At 40.9% G+C, this 25,312-nt stretch overlaps 1 protein-coding gene and 1 long non-coding RNA gene across 2 annotated transcripts; one reads left to right on the forward strand and one right to left on the reverse strand.

The window, feature by feature from the left end:
• Window positions 1–6,122: 6,122 nt before the first annotated feature.
• bambia (BMP and activin membrane-bound inhibitor (Xenopus laevis) homolog a) lies at window positions 6,123–10,842 on the forward strand. Its single transcript, XM_044340150.1, has 3 exons — window positions 6,123–6,709; window positions 8,559–8,843; window positions 9,722–10,842. Exons 1-3 carry the CDS (start codon window positions 6,634–6,636, stop codon window positions 10,138–10,140), a joined length of 780 nt encoding a protein of 259 aa, XP_044196085.1. The 5' UTR covers window positions 6,123–6,633; the 3' UTR covers window positions 10,141–10,842.
• A 10,758-nt stretch (window positions 10,843–21,600) lies between these two features.
• Window positions 21,601–24,949, reverse strand: LOC122972813. Its single transcript, XR_006399856.1, has 2 exons — window positions 24,794–24,949; window positions 21,601–22,027 (listed from the first exon to the last, which is right to left on the reverse strand). It is a non-coding gene; the product is annotated as an uncharacterized LOC122972813 (long non-coding RNA).
• Window positions 24,950–25,312: the final 363 nt, after the last annotated feature.

The following is a 25,312-nucleotide window of genomic DNA, read 5'->3' on the forward strand; positions in this document are numbered from 1 at the left end:
TAAGTGCCAACCATTTATCCAGTAACTGTTTATCTACAAATAATGTATGTTTTCACTGTTATATTGGCTTAACTATTTCGACTATTAATACATTACCTTAAGCTATCTATTTCAACTTTTCACATTAGCAAACATTACTTTGAACTTGACCATTTCCACTGTTAATATCCATTACTGCAAGCTAACTGTTGATCCATTACTTTAAGGCAACTATTTCAGCTTTGCATTACCTTCAGCTACTTCAACTGTCTTATTTTTAGCAAAACTGTTTCTTCCACCTTTACATTATTTCAGCTGTTTCAACCAAACCATCTATCTACTTTTCGAAAACAATTTCAACTCTGCTTGCTTGCTAAATGGTTTTCATACACTTTCCATTGCAACATGATGACCAGTGCCTCGGGTTGATTGGCAGCAAGGATCAGCATCACATCAGTTTTTTAGTTCTGTTTGGGCTGTTTATTTTCCTCCTTAACACAATTATGTGGATATGTTATTTTAATCAAATCTGAATTTGTATTTTTTTAGTTTAGAGTTGGCAACTGCAGGACTTAATACCCCCTGAGGTGCAAGCACCCCTAGTTGGGAATCACTGATCTAAGACTGACCCTGGAAAAAATGTTGTGGGAGAAAAAGTATGACAATTGACAAAACATGAGTCAGAACGTTGCAAGATTCAACCTGCATCACTGAGCAATGAATGAAATATATTTTCAGAGGAAAAACAATCCAATCTCTTAGTTTTTCTCAGCTGCTTTGAACTTTCAAATGAAAATGAAAATCTCAAATCTACAGTTCATTTCCTCACAATAGTTTACACATTTCAATGTACAAATAGTCATGCACTGTGAAAGCCTCTGTGACTAAAACAGATTACTGCTTCTCACCGTGCTCATTTTGTAAATCCTCACATGCAAAATATTAAAACTGTCACAACCTTTCAAACATAAATGTATCGATAAGAATTAATTGCAGATGAATCTTTAATTTAATGTAGTAACATGTGCATGCTTAAACTTTTGTGCAACTTGTCAAATTTAATTTACAGGTGCAACTTCTCAGCAATTTCTGTTTTATATCACATCACTGTCACATAAAAAGTATGTGAGTAAGGGAAATACCACAAAGGCGGTTTTGCAGGACAAATGAAGTGTTGATTGCACTTAATATTTGAGAACTGCAACAGTGTTTCAAAACGTTGTGCTTCAGCAATTGAGAAAATGTTTGTATTTCTTCAATGTCCATCAACAGTTTACCTCTAGATCTCTACTGACCCCTGCTGGTGGTTTCATGTGTTGCGCTGCAGACTGTGGGAAGTCTGACCTCTGTTTAGTAGATTATTGTTATCAGATCAAAGATAACTGCTTCATCTTCCTGGTATGTCCTGCTCTAGTCTCAACTTGCAAAGCCACTTTTTCATGAGCATTCACAACAAGACATTTTGGACGTGCCTGAACTATAAGCCTCCAAGTTTTTGTTTTTTAGAGATTACATGGTTGGTTAGTATGTGAATGATCCTATCTGAAGGTGGAATGTATTTAAACTTCAGCACCTATTGTCAAAAAAGTGTCTGCTGTCAAGGCCCAAGGAGAGAGGGAAAAAGGCTTTTATCCTCTAACTGATCTAATTCAGACGATGGAGACAGCCAGTGAAACCCACTTACATTTTTTCTCAATTACTCAATCACATTTTACAGTTCTTAGAACATTAAGTGATACTATCACATCATTTAATACTGAGCAACACTTTCTAATCATGCAGGACAACACTTTTATTCTGCACACTCCCCTCATCCACTCTAAAACTTTAACTTCTGTCAAATGTAAATAAATTCGTCAGTCAGTGCATCACTGCCATCATGACATTTCCCTTTATCATTGCTGAAACCAAGAGAGTCAAATGTCAAAAGAATTGTGTCAAAATGATAAGAGTTCACTGTGTCTCTGTATTTCATTTCTTACTGGGACACAGTAATCCAGTTAAAGTTCATCTGCAGTTTTTGCCACACAGCCTGATTTCTGAAATGTATGAATCCTTTCTGTCTGAAAGGTTGACAGTTGCCTTCAGTTACTGGTCGTACCGTCACTGACCTGCAGAGGTCGGTAGCTGCATTAGCTTTTCTCTCTGAGGCTGTAGAGACTGCCTGCCTAAAACAATCTTGACACAAGGTCCTCTTACTAACTTTTTCTGGAGCGTTCAACTGCATCTCACAGTTGAGAGGCATTTGGTCACACTCCATCTGCTGACAAAGACTGTAAGATGTGGGTGAAATAGTGAAACCTTGATTTAAGATTATTTTGTCAAATTCATTTTTCCAAGGTAAAAAAAAGAACTTAAAACAAAGCTTGTTTATGCTGTTCCTTCCTCCAGAACTGTATTCTGTATTTGAAAACCCCTTGAAACTGCATTTAAGTGACTCTCAGTAAAACTGGACCTGCAGAATAAGAATAATCAGTTTATACTCTGCCATGTTGTCACTTAAGTTACAAGTTCACATCACAGAAGCAGGGCTTAATCAGCTGCTGTGCAACACTCCTGATGATCAAACACAGATTATCTACAAAGTCTTATGTGGATAAGAGAACAGAGTGCTACTGAATTAATTCACAACATAAAACAAGTGGAAACACAAAGGCGGATGCCATCGGTTTCCTCTCTCAGAGCACTCAAGATAAAGTCTGCTTGAGCACTTTTGAATGCAGAGCCTGTAACCCAATCTTTAACATCAAAGCTGCTGTGAGCCATCTCCCTGCATGTCGGCTCTATGTATCCACATAATTGTTGAATCCCCAGCTCTGATGCAGAGAATATTTCTCCCATTATCTCCAGCAGAATAAAATAGATCACAGAGGACGGAGACAGCCTGCCTGTCTCTGGCTTCTTCACAGAGAAATCTCCAACCTTGATATGGCTCACATCAAAGAGAGGAGAGGAAGCCGGGAGGTGTTGGAGGAAGTCTGTCTGCCCTGGTGTGTGTCTTCATGTATCACGGAGAGTGCCAGTTTGAGGTTCAGATCTTCAAAGTGGGGATATTTGCACAAGGTACGGTCACTTTTGGTCTGTTAGGAGTGCTTCAAAAAGTTGGTTTGGAGCTGTTGGGTTAAATTTAGATTTCAGACTTGGTTTGAGTTGTCTACTATTTCAGGTAGACTTGACCTCCACTCCTCCCCTGCTTCTATCTCTATCGTCTTCCAAAGTTGTCGTTGCCACAGCAGCAGGGGGGGCTTTTGTTAAGCAAAGCTCCTACTGTCTGTACCAGGTCACACCTACAAGTGTTGCCTAATGTGTGAAAGCAGACACGAGCTGTAGGGTGTAATCACTCTCTAAAAAGAGCACTTACATGAAACCCCTCCTGTGCTGAAAGCTTGTTGACGCTCATCCACTCAGCATGAAAAGACACACAGTTTTGTTTTCTTACTAGAAATATGCTTCCCAGTCTGGTAGCTTTGGCTCTGGAGGAGATTTCAACAAGTTTTCAGTGTGAGACGAAGTCATCATGTGAAATAAAATGCTTGTTACCACTTATGACCACTAGATGGTAATATTTGCCTATCATTTAAAAGCAATGCACACTTTAAAGTGGAAATGTGCATTTCTGATCATATTTGGATTAACAAACAAAATCTACTTTCACACTTGTGTCAAATATCTTAATGCGCTGATAATAGGAGCCACAGTCTGCTCTGTGTTGAATAGTGGTTCCCAGTTGTATCTGTGCTTTCACTGACACTTTACATAGATACAGAATAACAACCAGTATCACAGAAACTGATAAAGACCATAGGAAGTCATTTCTCATGAGAATGACCAATGATCCTCCAGCTTGTAAAACTAGTATTTCTCTCGACTTCAGCCCTTTTCATGCAGTATAGATAAACGATGTAACGCCAGTCCCGGACTGGCGCCTCTGTGGAATTGCAGATAATTACGGTAATTGCAGTGTGTAGTTTTCTGTGTTCCCTAAAGCAGTATCCTCATCCTGTTGTCTGTTAGGCACAATTAAGCCTGTGGATGCTTCATTTCTGCAGACATGAAGGTCTAAATGTAGTCAGACCGGGTCTTTCCTAATGACCCCCCAACCACCCCCTTCCCCCACCAGGATATATTATACTTAATTTATACTTTAACACTATTTTTCTCCCGCAGGTTTATATTTACTGTAAAAATAAGATCAAAAAATGATTGAGCAAACATGCAGAGTATAAAGTATTATGTTCTGGAAAGATTTTATGTTTTGAACCTGCAAAAAAAAAAACAGTTGGCGCTGATAGAGATCGCGCGCGCACGTGTGTTTTGCATTGCGGATTGTTAAAGGGCAATTGTGTCAGTGCGCGCGCGCTGTGTGTGTGTGTGTGTGTGTGTGTGTGTGTGTGTGTGTGTGTGTGTGTGTGTGTGTGTGTGTGTGTGTGTGTGTGTGTGTCGCCTCTGTGGCGCCATGCGCCTTTTTGGATTGTTAATTTCTCTAAGCGGCTGTCCGCTCCTCCCTGCAGCAGCAGCAGCAGCAGCAGTCTGCAGCCTGGAGGAAGACGCGGCGTCAACCTGGCTGCCAGCAGAGATGACACTGCAGGTAGCTGCTACTGGCCACACTGCCCACACTTCATATAACAGTTACAGTATCACTTCAGTCAAATGTGATTAATGCACTCAAGGATGACGCATATAACTATATTTCAATGCAATTAATTATCCTGCCTGAATTCTTTCTATTTAGAAAATTATCTACATTCTGGGAAACTATTTTTTAGATGGCTTTGCATAATCCTCCTAGTTCAACATTTATTTCATAAAGCTATGCAATGCACAAAGTTACTAAAACAGAATAAGAGAAATTAGTGTTTTTTGTGCTGAGGACGTGCACTTCTTTCATTTTTGTCTGTAAAATAACTTTCTGAAGGATTTAAATTCACTGATTCTGTCTTTTCTATATATTTTTAAAACATCTATATATGTTTTTTTTTTTCAAAAAAATATATTTAGCTATATATGTTTTATTGCTTTTTTATATTTTGTTATTATATTTTATATGTCTTTTATACATATATTTATTGACTGTTTTTACTGTAAGGGAGTCTCCCACCCAAAGTATTTCACACTATTGTACTTGCAGCTTATAAACAGGGTTATGTATTTAAAACATGAGGGTGTAAATTACACATATGTTAGTACACAAGTTAAAATTTCTTCATTTTGGATATTTCAATATGAAAACACTGAACTAACATTAATGTTAAAGTCCAGACTTTGTAACAGTGTAGTCAGGCGACAGTCTCAGGAACACAGTAGATATGTTAACCTGGTGGAGTGACTGCTGCTCGGACCAATGGCATCCAGTGCTGACATATGGAATATGGTATTATGGAAAAGAAGGGATTGGACTAACCTGAAGCATCAAACCAGAGAGTGACAGGCAGGGTAAGACCGGAACATGGACGACTTGGCCTAAAAGAATAAAAGCATGAAGTTGGTCACTTCGGGGTAAAATGAACAATAAATGATCAGAATGAGTGGAATCGTCACAGAAATATTAAGTGAAACTACAGCAGTGACTTAAAGAGGTTAAAAGGTTAGTGACGCGAGCTTGTGGTGGTGAGGTGGTGAAAGTGAAGAAGCAGCGCTTGTCCCTCCCTTATTACCACCACTAAGGTGCCCTTAACCCCTAACAGCTCCAGTGGAGCTGCTCAGTGGCTGTCAGATCAGACTGTGGTTTTACTGGTGTGAATGTGTATAACTGTGTGAATGTGATCAGGGTGTTCTCCCTCTAAGTGAAACGTCCCTGAATAAATAAATAAATAAATAATAAAAACGACTTGAAAACACCAAAACAATAGTCTACATTTCAAACAATATGTGAAAAGAGTAGCTGCTGTTTTACTGAGTTTTAATTTCATTTATTTTCTCTTTTGCTGTGTTTTGTAAAGCAGTGGTTCTCAATCTTTTTCACCACCTAGGACCTCTAAAGTGACACAAATCAACCCTACTTTGAGAACCACTGCTGTAAAGGACTTCCAGTTGCCTCTGTGGAAACCTGAAAACCTTATTTTGAAAAGCAGTACCGGATACTGTGCCTAACTGGTCTCTTGGAGATCTGACCAATCAGCTGTGAGTGGGCGGAGCGCTGACAGACCACAGCTATTTCTGCTGCTAAATCTCATCTGTCCGGAGTCTGTCTGCAGTCTTTGGAGAAGCGGGATTGTCCGACTTTTTCTAACATTTCTCCGTCCAGGAATACAAAAGTGATGCTTCTCCGTAGCCGGCAGCAAAGAGAAACAGAAGAGGACCAGCGGTGACAACTTTATCTTCTGTTTTACTCTCTTCCAAGGAGTGTATTTGTCTTTTTTTCTCTTTCGGCTTGAAGAAGAAGACGCTGTGTTTTTGCGTCTCCGCTAATGTCGGACCGCTTTTAGAAACAAATTCGCTAACTTTTCTGTCTCCATGCCGGATAGGAAACATTTCGGAGCTATTTTTTGTTACTTTTTGTTTCAGAAAGGATTGTGAGCTGTCGTTTTTCAGCACAGGAATGCCTCATTTTTAGCTCCATGTAAATCTCTTTTGTCGTCCAGCTCTTTGCCCAGCGGACTGTGCTGCTGCTGCTACTGGATATAAGAGGACTTTTTGCGCATTAATTTGGTGTAAATGGATCGCCAGTCCAGTTTCATTTCCATTTGGCTACAACTGGAACTCTGTGCCATGGCTGTTCTTCTTACTAAAGGTATAGACTTTGCTCTGCGTTCAGGTCTGCTTCAAATCAGGCAAAACAATATTTGGAAGTGATAAAACAAGCCCTGACTTCACCAGCACACTCCAGCGCCAGTGTTTCTCAAAACATAACTTTCAGCAAGAAAACAATGTAGCATTTAGCCCTTAAAATCGTATTTTTAGCAAATAAGGTAATAAATAGGGTTTAGATAATTCTTATTTCTATTAAAAACTGACTTGTTCAACAATATTTCTTGAATCAAAATCACCTTTAGTGACTCAGTGTTTGTTTAATTTCTCCTTGATTTCAACATGTTTTGTTTTCAAATCTAATTTTTAAATAACTGCATTATGAACTATTAAAATTATCTTAACCTTAATTATTCACCTTTTTAAAGAAACATTCTTCTTTGTTGTAGTCATATAGCCAAATTAATATCCCAGCTCAGTGAAACATTCTTATTAATTCTCCTCCACACAATAATAGACAGACCTTATCTCATTTTGGTTGGTATGTTTTACTTGGATAACTCATGTTTAACTCAAGTTTTCAAGCTGCCATTCATACAAGACTGAGCAGGGCCAAAAAGCTTCAGTGCTGGGCCTGTTTCTGCCCCCCTCAGCCCACAGAGGGGCCTCTCCTTTCTAATGAAATATTCTCCAAATGACCTGCCTGGGCCCTGCAGCTCCAATCATTCACAGGGAAAACACTGATCTGATGAATGTGCTCCTGCACCCGAAAGTTGGTGCATTCAAAGAGACACCGGCACTGAGTTTGTCACAGTGACATGCAGTTACAGTCGTCTTTGACTGTAGCTGATGGAAACAAAAGCAAGTCTTTCTGTTTACTTTTTATTGCTTTATTCCTGGAGCTGTTTTTCATATTTCCCCTTTAGGAATATATGCAAAATAGTCACCAACCCAATAAAGAACAGTACAGTAATCCCAAATATTACAATAAGTCTTCTGAAGAAAAAAAAAGTCATCACAGGACTTAAAAACATGAATCACTCATAGCTCATAAATATGAGCTCTGAAGTTATGTTTTTGTTTTCTTTGGACAGGTCATTGGTCCAGATTTTCCTGCCATTTATGTTTTTGAAAAGTTTTTTTAAAAACAGGCCTCGGATGAGGTAATGAGTGGGCCCGTGTAGAAGCAGGCAGCCGTAATGATAAGGTTGCTGGAAGCTCTTTAGATGGGACCTCAGTGCACCCTGCCCCCCCAGGCAGTCCTGACCACAAGTAAAGCTTTGCGTGCAAACGGGGAAAAGGAGGCTCCTGCGCCGCGCTCCGGCCCCCCTCTTTACGAGTTTCCATTTGGGTTGAAAGAAATTGACTTTGGCAAACAAACCACTAATTATAAGCTACACGGTTCCTGTTTTGTAATACAGACAAAAGGGCCATTTGGCACAAGAAGCTCTTAAAATGAAGGCATATTTGCTGGATTGATGCAAAAAGTGGAATATTCCCATGATGTCTTTTAATGGCAGACTCAGAGGACACTCTGAGAACAAGACCTTCAAATGAATGTGCATTAGACCTCAGACTGCAAGATTAAGCCTGAGAACACCATCTGATAAGTGTTCTTGTTGTTGGAAATGCTTCCACAGTGTATCTAAGAAGATGACAAACACTGAGTCAAAGTGCCAAGAGTAAGAGAGCAGAGTAATAGTAACATCTTGATATTAATGACCCTGTCCCTGCCAAACATTCTGATTAACATGTTTAACTGCTAAGCTCAGCTTCAGGCCATGTTAAAGTCATCATATCAGCCAAAATGATGTATGTGTCAGGAAGAAAGTGTTGTTTCCAGGCTATAATCTCATTTTCACACTCTCTTTTCTGCCTCTGTGTACTTCCAGGAGAAATAAGGTGTTACTGTGACGCGCCGCACTGCGTTGCCACCGGATACATGTGCAAATCAGAACTGAACGCCTGCTTCACCAAGGTCCTGGACCCGCTCAACGCTAACTCTCCCCTGACCCACGGGTGTTTAGACCCCATCACCAACGCCGGCGACATCTGTAGCAGCCAGAGGGGCGCGGACGCCCTCAGCGGGGCCTCGCCCACAACGCTGGAGTGCTGCCACGATGACATGTGCAACTACAGAGGCCTGCACGACCTGGCACACACCAGGGACTCAACAGGTAAGAAGAAACATCACCGGCCTGATTCACTGGCTGTCAGGATATTTGTTTATTCACTGAAATTGAAATATGAAATTCTCTTTAGCTGGTTTTTAAAAATGATTGGACTCTCTGGGGGGATTTTTTACGACTCCTCCTCAGTAAATATTCAATATTTTCCTCTTTCCTGTTCCAGAAGCAATACATTGAGCTGTATGGTTCTTCAAACACTCTGCTGTTTATGGACATGTAGGCCACCCTTGCCCCCTCCTATTTTTTTTTTTTTTACTTCCCAGCTTTACAGAACTTCAATTTGACTTTTAATGGGCTCCAGCTCTGTGCCTGGGAAGGCAGGGAGCAGCCAGTTTACCTTAAGCACTTGGAAAGAGATCAGATATATTCTTTTTTTTTTTTTTTTATTATGTGTGCACCATATAATTTCCCACTGAGTAGGAATCGGCCTTGTAGAATGAATATTCCCTGACATGCTGGGCAGGAACACTGGCTGTGGAGTTATGAAAAGGTGCATAGAGAGACAGAGAGGAAGGGGACTTTGTGTTGTGACCCTGTCCAGTGCAGACTATAGTTTATTAGCTCAAATTAATTTCTGGCTCTCAGTTGGGACAAGGTGACTCATTTGTTTTTGGCCCTGCTGCCCTCTTTCACTTCCTCACTCTCGCCTGTCTGTCTTATTTTTTCTCTGTGTGGTTACTTTACTGGCATGATGAGAGCAGAGGCAGCTCTGTGAAAGCTTTTCATTAAGCTACAAACAGCAGTCAGAGATAATAACTCGTTTAAGAATATATACAATGGTACATAAATCTGTGTTTAATAATGTGGAGCAGTGGAAAACATCTGAGCGTGCAGTTAAACAGATGATTATCTCTCTGTGTGTGCAGATCATAGCCGGTACCCTCCGGAGAGCAACAACAGGAACCTGGTGACCCGGGTTCAGGAGCTGGCCTCAGCCAAGGAGGTGTGGTTCCGGGCGGCAGTGATCGCCGTGCCCATCGCCGGCGGCCTCATACTGGTGCTGCTCATCATGCTGGCGTTGCGAATGCTGCGCAGCGAGAACAAGCGGCTGCAGGACCAGCGGCAACAGATGCTGTCGAGGCTCCACTACAGCTTCCACGGCCACCACACCAAGAAGGGCCACGTGGCCAAGCTGGACCTGGAGTGCATGGTGCCCGTCACGGGCCACGAGAACTGCTGTCTGACCTGCGACAAGATGAGGCAGGCTGACCTGGGCAACGACAAGATCCTGTCTCTGGTGCACTGGGGGATGTACAGCGGCCACGGCAAGCTGGAGTTTGTATGACTTCCTGCTGGGAACTACGTGACTGTCACCTCCCCACAAACAGCCAGGACTGCGTCTCAATCGTTGGCCTTCGCTTTTTTACTTTAAAAGACATTCCCACATTTTGATCTGTTGGACTGTTGGGTTTGTGTTTTCAGTTTTTGTTTTTTTTTGTTTTTTTCTTACCAGTGGCGAAAAAATACGAGACTGATCTCATGCCGTGTGGTTTTTGCTAGAGGAGCACTTTACTTGAAAATGAAAGGCAAGGCAACGAGGAGCTGTATTTAAACTTGAGAGGGCAGGCCTGAGGTGGAGTGAGAGCTCTGTCACTGCTCCTAAAGGATCCTGGACTTTTACACTGAGCGCTGAAGGATTCCAAATCTGTCTTATTTGCACATTTGTAAAAAAAAAAAAAAAAAAAAAAAAGTTGTCGTTGCTTAAAACAAGAATTTTACACTGACACCAGGGTACAAAAAAGGACTTGTTTGAGGAGTAAAAAAAAAAAAATCAGTGTTTGACTGTAGGTGTGCACACTCCTCTGTGTACGTTTCATGATTCAAGCTTATTGTAAAGATTTTAAATATATATATTTTTGTCTGACAAAACTGACCGGTGTGTGTGTCTTGTTCTGGGTGAATGTTCAACATCTCTCTCTGTGATCAGACTATAAGCTTGATTGTGAGTGTGAAAGAAAAACTTCCATTAAAAGTGACTTTTTATTTATTTGATGATTCACTTTTGTGTTTTTACTGTATATTTTTGCCTTTTTTAAAACACCGAACAAGTGAAAATGTCCACTCCATGTGTTTTACAGCTGTCAGTGTTCAATGTTGTTAAAAACAGGGATACAGAGGTGTGAGACTGCCATTCTGCTTTAGCAGTGTGATGTTTCAAAGCTAGGTAGTGTGGCCTTGGCTAACTGTAAGTGTGTGTGTGTGTGTGTGTGTGTGTGTGTGTGTGTGTGTGGTGAACCTGACAGTAAGGCCTTGTTTTACAGTAGAGCTGCTACATCTGTCAGTCGTTCTTGAGCTCTCTCCAGAGGTCAGGGTTTCAGCTTCAAATAACATTTTTTTTCTCTCTCTCCCTCTCTCTTCCCCCTCCTCACTGCTTGGATTTATTCTGGAATTAGTAGCAATATTTATTTTACACTCACTCTAATGCCAGTAAGCACCTCCCTTATTCTGTGTTTCTGGATGTGAGTGAAAACACTGGCCCTCCTTTGTTAGGCAGCGTGTCTGAGGAGAGTTTTAATACCATTATGCTGTTAAGTCAGCGCTTTGGGGATAAACGCCTCTGTGTCTAGTGTACTAATTAGGAGTAGTAACACTTCTTGTTTTTGACGCTTTAAAAGATATGTTTAGCAATAATATATATGCCTCTTATTGTCAACAAATCCCACGCAAATACCAAAACCAATATGCTAATGTTTATTACTGGTGTATACAAAGTCTGATGTGTCATATTCCTTTGTGCCAGAGCTCAGTTGTTGTCACTATCACCTTGAACATGGCCAATGAGTCAGTCCCACATAGCCGCTATAGTAAATACTCACTAGTGCACCGAATGTGTATTCATCCACAAATGAAAATAGTAGTGTTTGAGTAACGGTTGTGAAAAACTACAGTTCCCAGCTGTTCAAGGAAATTACTGAGCCTTTTTTTTTTTTTTTTTTTTTTAATTTTGTGAGCCCTTTTTTAAAAGATGAACGTCTTCAGGAGGAACCAATAGGCTTCAGGCCTATAGTGGGGGAGTGGCAAAAGTATTGAGAGACATACTAACACGTTTATTTTGACAAAAATAAAATACCAGCTTTATCCTTTCACAAGCTTGCTTGTTTTTAAAGGGTTTATTTGCTCAGATTACTAAGTGGTATCAAGCCAAGCAGACACTTATTTGTCCAGGTTTTGAGATATCTGTCTCTGAGGTTTTGGCTTCCTCTCCAATACAGTGGAAGTAAACAGAATTCTTTTTGTGGAGTTATATTTGAAAATGACTCATCACACTCATCAAATCACATCACTGTAAGCAGTTTACTTTGGGACTATTTCTTTTGTAGAAAATAGTTCCAATCAACACTGCTGACAATGTTATTTTGATCTTAGAGAAATGACCCTTCAAGGATAAATGTTCTGCTGAAAAACTTCTTTTGCAAAACAATTTCTGTGCAATAATATCACAAGTAGTGCACTGCCACCAATTATGGGAACAAAATACTACAAGCTTTCTGGGGGAGACAGATACTTTCTGGCTGAATTCTTGCAAAATGTGTATGCAAACAGCAATAAGTAGAACGGTAAAAGCTTGATTTTGACAGTTTGTTTGGAGGTTGAGGTTAGGTTTCTGAGTTTCTCAACTCCAGCTGAATATTTACATTTCACAGAGTCCAAAAGTCAAAGTAATCATGACAGGGCTGCAACAGTCAGTGTTTTCTGGACCATGTGCGTCACACAAAGAGAGATGGGGACGCCCGGGTTGAAAAGTTCACACCCTACTGTCTCCTCAGTCACCATGGTAACACAAGTAAGTAGTTTAAAGTTGAGGTGCGCCTCACTGAAGAGTGTGTCTCTGTGCTGAGCGCTGACCCTTGTTTCTTTCCATTAGGAGGACAGGAAAACACTATTAGCAGCTAACCACTTAACGGCAGCTTGCATTAGCGAGGCTCAGCCAACGCTCAGGGCCTCCCCCAGGACTATTACCCTTGTAATAATAACAATGTCCTCTGCCTGGCCTGCCTAATGTGACTGCTGTTTTCTTTAGCCTGATTCCACTTTGCCGGCTCACCACTGGGTGTCAGGTGGCAGCCTGAAGGTGAGGAAATCATCTTTTAGCCCTAAAAAGTGAGTCCATGTTTTTATCTTAACGTGAGGAGAAATCAGTGATATGTTTGCAAGGAGACACACTCCTCCTTTGTTCTGCGTCCGGCTGCTTTGCGCCTTAATTACATGCACACACCACCATCTAGACCACCACACACACACACACACACACACACAAACACACACACCACACCAGAGTCTTCTGCCGCAGCCAGGCCTACTCCCGACATCCAGCAGTCACAGTTCAGCTTCCACAATAGATGGAGCCAGCAGCGGCGGCACGGTCATTAGCATCGGCCATTTTGTGCAGCACTAGGCGGTCAAGCTGTTTGTATTCACATGCAAATTTAATGAGGTGGCCGACCGACCGCCATCAAAAGAACTCCAATTTGTTTTGAAACGACTTCATGCTGCCCCCCCCCCTCCCCCCCCATCCCCCCCCATCCCCACCACCACCACAGTTTGCAAGTGGATTTGAAATCTCACTGACCACCACCTCCACCACCACAGCCTCCAACCTGCAGGCCCCAGTGTTCTCCAACCTCAGGTGGGTGACACTTCTGATGCTGGGTTAACAACGTGCAGCGATTTTTAAGAGCAGGGGTGCCTCTGTTTCTCCCCTGCTAGTCTCACTATGATGCAGTAACAGTCCAGAGAGGCCTTGTACCCGCTATGGCTGCAGCGCCATGTGGAACAATATATGAAGTGTAAACACACATGGAACCTGTTAACACCTGCACACAGTAATGGATGCACACCTCCCACGGTAGTAACAGGCCTTTCTAAATCCTTGTATGTTTTTCTTGGTTTGCTTCCCTCCATGTCCTCACATTCACCTGAGCCAATGAAGGATTTTGCTTTGCTTTGATTTGATATAGTGCTGAAATGTTTAGTCGGTTAATCAATTTGTTGATCTTTTCATTGACATTTATCAAGCAAAAATGCCAAATCTCCAGCTTCTCATATGAGGATCGGCTGTTTTTCCTGTTTTCTAACATCATAAAGGCCTTAGAATGCTTCAGACAAAGTAGTTCATGTGTGTTGTGACCACTTGTAAAGGCAAAAAGGATCTACACCTTTTTTGAAAGGCCACACTTGAAATGTCTTTGTTGTCTCAACACAATAATTGGACGGGGATGGTGGGGATAACAGAGCGCACTTGACAACAGTCTTCAAAGGCATTCATGGCATTGTGCTCAGTTGTATGCACACAAAAAGTGATGGAAATAGTTGTGTGGAGAATGAATAAAAGAGAGCTAGCTTGAGAGAAAAGTTCAAACCCTGCCTGCTTTCAACCCTCCACACACCTGACCAGTTTCTGCACAATCAAAACCCCACATTACCTTATACCTAATTACCTACCTAATTTTTATATCCAATGCCAGCACCTTAAAAAATTCTCACTATCTACAATTTCTGTGCATGACAGTTACAGTATTAACAATACAATTAAACAATACAGATAATTATTGTTACATAGAGAGAAACAATGCAGCAGTTGTATTGTTTATACTACGTGTAGCTGAATCTAATTCATTCATGGCCTTGCTTTTAAATACAGGTACAAACCAACTAAACAAGCAAACCTTAGGGAGAGATCCTGGTACAGGTCCTGGTGTAATGTATGATTACAATCAGGCAACAAAACTGAAAGTCTCCTGCATGAAAGTCAGACTTGCTACACGTCCATCCACCATCTGAACCGCCACACCCTTGTTTCCTGCGTCACTGCATACAGGTCACACTACCGCCTGCACTGACACTGAACGTTGGCGTTGGATTTAAATCGTGAGGTTCGGAATCGTCCAATTTGGATGTGATTCCTGTTGGCGTGATTTGTCGGATTGTCTGTTTTGAAAAGTTCCCTAAGTTGTCTAATGCAGCCTCCTCTGATTCTGTTATTGTAAGGAGTTTCAAATGCCAACAAGAACTTCATTTCTTTTGTTTTGGCTTGTTGGTTGGACAAAACAAGCAATTTGAAGTTGTCACATTGAGGTCTGGGAAATTGTGATGGGAACTTTTTAAAAGACTATTTTTTTGCATTTTATAGACTAAACAGGGAATTGACCAATCGAAGGATAAGAATAAGAATTAGAATTTTGACACACTATCGCACTATCAGGACCCCTGTGTGAAGCAGTTGTGGCCAAAATCATATCACTGATGCTTGAAGGCTGTTTACCAGTTCCCAACCACAAACAAATAGAGACATTCTAGAAAATAAACACAACTTGTGACAAAAAGACAAAAAAAAAAATTAGGATTTTTAATTGATAAATCTGCATGACTGCAGAGACTAATCATCCTCTGTGGTGACAGACATCCGCTGGAATAAGACGTGATCTAAATATTTAGCCAATTCATTTCCTTCCAGTGGATAAAACTACAGCTTCAGTGCATGTCCTCATTTCCCCCCACCCCCCATCTAAACATTTACCCCAGTGTGCTGTTAACATTTAGATTTAAATCTGCCCCAAAAGAAAAATAATAATGTTGGGAATGTTTACAGGACGGACCGGGACTCTTTAAGCTAGATGTCACTGTCTGTAAATAGCAGAAAAGTTTTGTTATGTTCCAAAAAGAGAGATTTCCAGCAAAGACTAGCAAAAGTGCAAACAAAACAGCTCATATGCACACACTTGTATGCATGTGTACAGGCCTCTAGGCATCACATGCACACAGTGTTGGTCCTCAGTGATGAGCTGTCAATGAAAGAGGACCTGTCAGGTGCAGGTCCACTTTCTCAGGAGCTTCATGGATGACGTGGTGATGCATGTTGTCCTCCTCTTGCAGCTAAGGGCACTTACTGGCCCCTATCTGTCAGGTGAGGCCTATGGGGCCCCTGAGGACAGATGGCAGAACAATTTGGCCCCCCTTCACTCCCCTAAGAAGCTGACACTTTCTCCAACCGCTCAGCCACTCACACATGACATGAATAGGATCATGTACTGTACATGGGTGGTAGAATTCCTTGTGTGTATGTGTTTGTGTTTGAACTTGAAGTTGCTCATTAATACTACAGTAGTCCTTTAATCAAAGGATAATCCTGTTTATTTTCAACTTCCTTTTATTTCCTCAACCTTTCCTTCCTATTATGGTTTGCCACCATGTTGAGTCATTGACTATTTACCAAGTGAAATAATGTGGTATTTGATTTCAGACAGTGGTAGACAGGAGTAGCTAGCTTGCTAATTAAGCTAACCTTGCCTTCTTTAGTCGGTTGGAAACGTTGTCTCAGGCTGACTTTTTAATGTTTCTAGACTGACTTATTTTAAAATGAGAATCCTGTAAAAGGGTGTTAAATATACAATTGAGGGCTACATACATGATGTACTAAAAGACTGAGGTTAAAGCTGCATGTCCTCACCAGTTGATGATCAATAGACAAGCAAATAAAGAAACATCATTGTTCTTGTATTCCAGAGTAGAGCTAGTCCTAGTTATTTAAGTATGATAAGGAAAAATATAAGAACACATAGTAAGGAATACATGAACTAAAGCTACCATGGTAACATGAATGAACACTTAATAAACATATATTAGCAGCAGGAGGATGGGCACCCAGAGGTGTGGCGACCTAAAGCTTGCGTGCATACTGAAGTCTGATGATAATGGCTCCCACAAAGCCATTTGGCTTGGCAGCAGGCCAGACCCGTCTACCTAACAGAGATGTGCACCTTGAGCTGGCAGCGTAGCCTCAGGACTTGATGCTAGCTGGCTGGCTCTGATGTGTGCTCATTGTGAATGTATATCCCAGGGATTACCGGGCTGAAAGCAGAGAGGCCTGTGTTTTTCTGACAATGTCTCTGTATGAACGAGGCTAAAACCACTATCTGAGTTTAGGAAGTGGTCTAAAATAACATGCGGTTGGTGAAACAGATTCTTCCAGACTTTACATTAGAGCTGCTGTTACAGCTGAAAGGTTTAACTCCATAATTCCATACTGATACATAAAGTTACACTGCCAGAGTCAAGTCAAACATTTAGTTGTTACATTTGCATTAATATAGGAAAAATAAGTCAAAATAAGACAACAATCTGAGGCAGTTAACAAGAACTTTTTGTTAAAGATCGACTCCATTTAAACCCAAGTAAATATTTATTCATTATTTAATTATTATTGGAAACTTTATTCTCTTTATATGTTGAATTCTGTGCTTGCCTGTAGACAAATTTCACATTTTTGCATTTTAGGTTGTCCTACTCTGTACTGAATAAAACACTCTTTTGGTTATGATAGCAATTAATTGGAATTGATTAATTGTAGGTGTGAAAATTGAACTGCACTTTACCCATAAATAGTCCCAAATTACATACATTCCTTTTCAGGAACCTTTGTATGAGTTTACAGTTATATAGCATTCCTTCTTGAAGATATTATAGTCAACTATATGATCTGTAAAATCAAGTATTGCCATTTTTTTCTGGTATTTCAAGGTGAGACACACATTCCTTTGATTGAGCTTGAAAAGAAACCTGGCTATCATCTGATTTAAAATCTCAGGAATATTGAGAACCAATTAAAAAGACTCCATTGTCCTGGAGCTGGTAGGGATTCAATGTCTGGCTCAAGGACTATTAAGCGGGGTAGTAACACAAGTTTGACTCCTAGTTTTCTGGTTGGTGGACAGTCTCTTAATCATCTGCTCCACTCGTGTTAGGATTTAGGATTTGCATATCTCATGTTCTCTTTAAGGAGAGGTGGTGAAGTTTTTTGGCTGTTGCCAACTTTACAGACATGAAGAAAAGTTTATCTACTCTAGTGCTACTCTAGTAAATTTAATTACAAGAATCCCACAGACTAAATACTTTGGGCTGACTGTATATCTATAGATATTTTATTGCTCCCTCTTCATCTAATGTTTATTCTGGCTTTTTCAAGTGAAGCCATACAACATGTGTCTGCGAGTGATAAAAGCAAGTGGAGCGCTAAAATCCCCTCCAACTGATAAAATGAATTTATCTATTTGTTTATGTTTGAGCGCTCGCTAACTGACACAACTACCACATGTTGAGTGTAGTGCCTCAGGCATGTAAAATACTGACATTTAGGAGCTGCTTCACACTGGTGAACACTGGATAATTATTATCTTGCTGGAGCACTTTGTGACATTTCCTTGGGAATGTTTAAATACTGGAATTTGTTTTGGGGAAAATGCGTATATTAACCATGAGAAATCAGGAAAGACCAGTTCATAGTATGGTGCTGAGTGAGGCACCAGTACAGCAGAATGCATGAAAAATAAACATAGGCAGGTTTTGTTATGCACAAGTGAATTTTTAAAATGAAATGTGTGCTTCTGTTGACGGTTTGTGAATTTCAGTGGGAAATTACACAGAAACATCACCACCACCTCTCTGACCGGACAAGCCTTGTTCCCTTGGGGAATGACCGGATACTTATTAGCCAGTGATCCAGCACATGAGGCCCTTAACCTGCCCCCTGTAGCACAGACACTTAAGGGTCAACGCCTCCCCCATCAAGTCATCTCCTTCCCCCAAAACATGCATACAGTACACCATATCAGACCAGAGAAATACTGTCAGTTTGAAAGGTTGATCTAAGAGGGTCAAACTTTTAAGTTGTTTCATTTTTGGCAAATCATGTTAAACACAGAATGTAAACTCATCTGCTTTCAATGATTAGATGAGCCTCCATCTTCACTGTGAAAGCATAGATGACTGAGGCTGGACTGGCATGTTGGAGCTTTGATATGAGCAGATGTCATGGTTCTTCTCCAAAATAATGGAAGATCCTGTCACACCATCCAGTTACTTCCACTGCTGTTGATAGTATTTCACTGGCAGATGTTTGTAAAAACCTGCCTCATGGATTGTATTTAGTATTCCTACAGAAGTATTCAAGTAAAAGAGGCAATGCCACACTGGAAAAATACTCCATCACAATTAAAACATTTATTCTGCTATAGCCATTAAATGTATTTACAGAAGCTTCAGAACATTAGCAAAAAGCAACATTTTGACTTTAAAGTTTATTTAAAGAAAAATAAAAACATGCTGATGTTATTGGAACAAATAATGAATATCCAATGTGAGACAGGTGCACTCCAACTCTTACGCTGACGTGTTTTAGCAAACAAGCCTCAAACAGAGCTTTTCACCTTGGTTGCCAAAATGCCTTAGCAGATGAAATAAAACAAAAAACTGAGGCCATAGTATTGAGATTTACTTTTGTTTTTGAGGAGTTCCGCTATCACAGTTCACACATTAATACTCTGCAGTTACATGCAACAATGTGTGTCACATGACAAAATCCTTTTTTGCTCAAACACAACACTTAACATTTATCAATCAAACGTCTTCGTCAACCAAGATCCTATCCATCCACTAAGTTTACTTAGTGCATCCGTTGAGCCTAGACCTCATTATGCCCCAGGTCTCTCTGCACAGAGATAAACAGCAGTGCCTGTGCTGTTCTGGCCTGTCTGTCTCTGTATCTGGCAGTATGAGGCAGCTTACCTAAAGCCCTCCAGGGTCAAACTGGCATCCAAAAGGAAAACTGGTGAGGCAGGACAGGTTGTTTCTTTACTCTGTGGTACTGTGGGTGTTTTCCTAGGCAGGTTTGGTGTGGCCGGCGGTTTTAGTGTGAAGTGACCTCATCATAACATCAGTGTTTTAGGCTCTCAGCAGGATGCCTCTCTAAGCGCTGTAGCTTAAGACAATTTTAATACACAATTCAAATATGTGGATCTATTAGGTTATGGTAACACTGACAACAGCTCACTTGCATTCCTTCCAGCCAGTGTGATGCCTGCTCCACAGGCATCACACTGGCTTTGCAGGAAAATAGTTCCCTCATGGTGAAACAATAAATATAAAAAATAGCTGTTGACGTCTTCCCTAATAGGACAGAAGGGGGAAATTGACTTCCAGACATAAATATGGTGAGGCATGGGCTTGTCTCTGGGGATTGACTCTGAACAGGTCAAGCAAAACAAACAGGGGGCTTCCTCTGTCCGCTCCTTGCAGACTCTTTGCTGTGGCCTCTGCAAACTGGGAATCTGGAGGTTCCTTGTAGCTAATAGAGCCTTAAAAACACTGGACTCCATTAGTCAAGAGCACTTGAGTGTTTGTGCTCTTGAAAGAAAAGAATACAGATCAGACTACACAATATTGTCACCTTTTGAGGTACTCATTGTCAGATAAGGTGATTACAGAGTCAGAAATTCGTGCTGTGATTTGGTCTAGAGACATGGCAGACTACATTTATGATACCAGCCAATCATAGCTTGCCGTCTTTCATAGGTGACCAGAAAGGAGGTGCTAGGGTCGAATTTCACGGTTTCACCTGACAGCACAGACAAGGTCATTCCTCCTGTGCTTTGCCATGTTTACAGTTCAGTCGGTCAACTCAAATAGAAAGTTTTTTTTTTTTTTTTTTTACATGTGATTACAGCACAGCAATATAGTTCATGTTTGGCATCTTGACTCTGACCTCATCACTCCCCATAGCATACACATTTGGGATCCTTCCTCTTAACTACAGTCAGAGCCTGCAGATGGATGCTGCTGTGGTGGTGAGACTGAATAAAACAAAGTATCAGATACAAAACACAGAAGTTGTCAAACTAGGTGAGAGAAAAGAAAGAATTCTGAGGCACTAGTCTTTTAGTCAGGATGTCATGAGGCGTCCCAGATGTGTGTTTTCTTGAACTATAACACACTTCACCGGATTCAAACTTGATAAATTTGTTGCACATGAAGCTTATTTTTGTTCCTGATGTTCCATGTCTGTCATTCGGGCGCATATTGTGTAGTCTGAACCCGATATGAGGCTTATTACATATTTTCCAACCCTTTCCTACCCTGTCTGTGGCACTGAGCCTCAAGCTCATTGGTTTCTACTGAAGAAATAATCTTTAAAAATAGGCCACAAATATATTGTTTCATTTTTTTAAATAGCAAGATCATTGTGTTATTCAAAACAGGAGTAAATGAGGCATTTGTTGTTTCTGTTCTCAGCGGCGGATTAATACACATTTTGTTCTCTAGTAAGTATTTACAGCAACAGGACAGTGTATGTGGGACTGTTGCAAATTAAACTATTTCCTTGTGAAGGAACATGTAACCCAGAGCAAAGGTGTGGCTCACTGATGTATTTTTAATAGTTTAACAGAGGAATAAGATATATCAGGCTTTTTGTTAGTAGGATCAATTCATTGTTGGTTTTGGTCTTTTCATGGGATTTGTCAACAGTGAAAAAGAAATACAATATTCCCTGTTCTATCATTTATTACAAAGGCTTAAGCTGAAGTGAGCTCTGTTCTTGTGTATGAGTATGGAAGGAGAAGCAGGGAGCAACAGGCCTCTCCTCTGCGCCGTGCCCAGCTCTGCTATTCATCATCAGGTGGAAAGACTGTTTACTGCCGGGGTCAAGGTCCCAGGCACATGTTTACGGTCTCTCTCAGAAGAGCCATTGTTGTTAAAGCACACCCCGTGCATGCAACGGCCACACTGAAGATCATATCTAACAGGGCCCCTCTGCCCTAAGGCCAAAAGAAGCCCATTTTAACCAGATTCATAAGTTCAAGCCACAAAAGGACATTTAAAACCCATTTAGAGTTTCAGGATAAGACATCTGCCATGCTTGGTTATCTTTCTCCTGTGGCTGTTTCCCTTCTTGACCGTTATTTATTCTTCCACATTAATGTAAATGTTACTTTATTTGCCCTGAGACATACTGAATTAAACATAACATTACATTTCCATGGCAACTTTTTATAATTCCATAACCTGTGAGCTGGAAGCAGGAGCTCTGTCTTTCATTTGCTCTCTTTTTTCAGTGTGGGAGGTTACGTGACCACTCTAACCTTTTTAACATTAAAGTTTTTCCCCCTCTCAAAAGATCTTTGTGATAATCCTCTCCTTCTCCCCCCTCTTTGCTCCTTTGATTCCCCTGTGGGGCATACAGGAAAATGCTTTTACTGCAGTCTCACATCTTTTCTCTACCAGTCACGTCTCTGCTCTCCTCTCCAGACTGGCAACACCAAACTTCTTTTTCTAGCCCAGAGCTGCTCAGTCCAGGAGCCAGGAACGTCCTGTGTGGTTATGGCGACGGTGGCGTCCTTCATCTGTGGAGCATTAAGAGTGAGAACCAGATTAAGGTTGTCTCCCCAACACTGGGCAGACCTCTGTAGTCTGCAGCCACAGTCAGAGGGGGGGATGAGGCCACGGTGGAAGTAACTAAATTTACACTCCTCTCTTGACTGAGGAGATTTTTTTGCAGTCTACGTATATGCTGTACCTTTCATATGTTTAAGTTAGAAATTTGACTCCAGAAGTATTACCTTTCAATTTCAAATAGTTTCAATTTTGAACTATATTGTCACAAAATACAGATTTGGTGGACTCTCCGTAGCATTGATCATTGCAGGAGAAAAGGCCAACAATAAACTTACACAACTACTACAACTAACCAATCGATTAGCATACATATCAATGGAAAGATGCAAATGGGTGCAATTTGATGCAAATTCAGCAGGACGTCACAAAGTGAGGTAAAGACGTGTCAAATTTCTCAAAGGTTAGTCAAAATTTGTGCGTATCGTGGGGCTTTGTGAATATACAGTACCAGTCAAAAGTTTGGACACACTTTCTCATTCAGGTGAATGGAAAGTGTGTCCAAACTTTTGACTGGTACTGTACTTCATATATGTACAGAGACTAGAGGAAAAAATAGACTGGAGGGAAATAGCACGGGAGTTCCTAATGAGTTCTGCAAAGAGTCAGACCGAGCCGCCACACAGACACGGAACAGACACAGAACAGACACGCTCTACACACACATGGTCGTGCATACGTTGCTAGCTAGCTTACAGCTAACCTTTATACAGTCTGTATATTGGCTGTTTGGGGCGAATAAACACAGACTACACAAACACTTCATGGGTCACATTTGCAAGAAATTACACAAGGTGAAAATTAGCTTCAGATGGTTGAAGCCTCACATTAGCTTTGGCTGAACAGAACAAGAACTGTGGATTTTGTCCCATATGTCTTGGAACTACAGTGTAGTTGCTCTTTGAATGCATTGGCACTGCCAGTATGGAGTCCCATAATTTATTCAACTTACATATAGCGTGTGAGTATTGTATTAAATTGTGTTGTATTAAGATAGAGTTGGAAAAAAAATCAAATTTTCTAATGCTGTAATTTTGTTCCAGCAGGTCTATGTTTCTATGTGAGCAGGGTATCTGGTAGTCTTTTAAACTCTGCTTTGGGGGAGTAGTGACAGGGGGAGAGGGATGTGGGCATGGGGATGATGGCGGTGTGGGGAGGAGGGTGAGAGGGTGAGGGTTAGTGTGGCAGTCCGGGACAGACAGACATAATTTAGACCAGAGGTGGAACCTGAGAGCCCTGCAGTCTGACAGGAAGCACTGGCTTCACTCCTGTCCCGTTTAGATGACAGGAGGCCCGGCCTAGCCTGGAACTGGTTGGCTTTGATGGGACCTGGGATAGCCTTTGCTCAAACCAAAAATATATATTTGTACCTCATTGTAAGTATTTGTGTGTAATGTATTTAGACAATAAAAATAAAGAAACAAAAAAGTAAGAATGAAAATATGCATTTTTGGCAGTGGTTAATTTGTGACTTGAAGGGATAAAATATAGTTGATGTATAGTTAAAGGAACAGTTTGACATTTTGGGAAATATGCTTATTAGCTTTCATGCCAAGAGTTAGATGAAAAGATTGATACCACTTGCTAAATCCACAGCTAGAGCCAGAAAGCAATTAGCTTAGCATAGCATAAAGACTGGAGGCAGTGGGAAACAGCTAGCCTGGCTCTCTCCAAAGTTCAAAAATATGCCTTTTAGCAGCTGTAAATCTTAGCAATTAACACATTGTCTCTTGTTGGTTTAATTTGTACATAAACATGAATGTAAAAATTATACGTTGTGGTTTTAGGGGAAGGTACATGCTGTTTCTAGGCCACCAGCGGCAAGGTAAGGTGACTTTTTGGTCTTTAGGCTTGGCTAGCTAATTTCCTGCTGGCTCTAGCTTTATGTTTAGTGCACAGACACAAGAACAGTATCAATTGAACTCTCTAGGAATAAGCAAATTGAGTAAAGTGCTGAATTGTTGAATATTGTATGAATGCTGAATATTTCAAAACGAGAATAAACATCTGGCTGTTGTCTACACTCTCTTTCACTCTTTTTCACGCGAGGTGAATCCGACTTCAGCCCAGACTTTACCCGTCACAGGTGGGGTGGCAGAACTGTCTCATGTACCGCGTCTGAGAAAAAATATACATAAAAAATGTAACCCACAGTGTTGGGAGCCAGTCACTGCCTCTCTATGAAACACAGAGTGATTGACACCGTCACTGATGTTCTTGTTAATAAGTCCATAAACACTGTGAGGTGGATGACTAACAGACTGGTGCCGTGTTAGAGCCCCTGTCTGGCACAGTGGAAAAAAAAAACAACCATGAAGCCTATTTAACTGCCTCTGCTTTTAATATGGCATTGCAGGGAGAATCTGCCCCTATTAAAATAAAATGCTGCATTTAAAGTCGAGCTGTGTTGAGTCTAAAGAATCTACAGTCTAGTCTGGCAGCTTCAGGGACACTGGAGCCATGTAAAATCTGGTTTGTGAATATAGGCAGAGCTTTGTAAATGTTAGCAGTTCATATATATGTTTCCCATGTGTATATGAAAGAGCCTTTACCATAATGTGACGTTTCCTCCAGTTCTCAAAGGCAAGTCTCTTATTTCATCATCTGTGTACCCAAGTATGATGTTTGATTTTATGTTTAATCATGAAAATGTTAAAAACATGCAGAGGCATGTGAAAAAACACATATATGCACATGCAAAAACATGCAAATATCACCTCAAGTCGGCAGAACTCCACTGCCAACTTCCAGACTTACATAACGTCAGAATAGTGAGTGTCACAGAGGAGGTCTGCTGTGTATGTGTGAATGAGACAAAGACACTGTGCCCCTACGTGTGGATTAGTGTGTGTGAGAGACATATCCGCTGTTGGCAGGACTTTTCCGTTCTCACAGCGGCGTCCAGGAATTTTTCATCATCCGTTTCCCTGTTTTCGTGACCAAGAGTGTGTGATGTCATGTCCATGAATTTCAAACACTATGACGGTTATTCTTCTGATTTCCCCCTTTTGCATATAACCGTCATGTAAAAATCAAATTAAACTTTTGCAGCAGCACGGTTGGGTGGGACTTAATCTCCATATACGCTGCTTTTATAATATTGTGTTGAAGTTGCAGCTGATAATATTAGTCTAATGTTGGCTGTGTAGCCTCTTTTTGCTCCACTCGTTTGTTTATATCTTGTTTTTATCCCGGCTGTGTGTCCAATTACGTGCAGCTGCAACAATCCAGCTTCA

Source organism: Thunnus albacares, chromosome 21, assembly GCF_914725855.1.
Source record: "Thunnus albacares chromosome 21, fThuAlb1.1, whole genome shotgun sequence".
Classification (NCBI taxonomy): Eukaryota; Metazoa; Chordata; class Actinopteri; order Scombriformes; family Scombridae; genus Thunnus; species Thunnus albacares.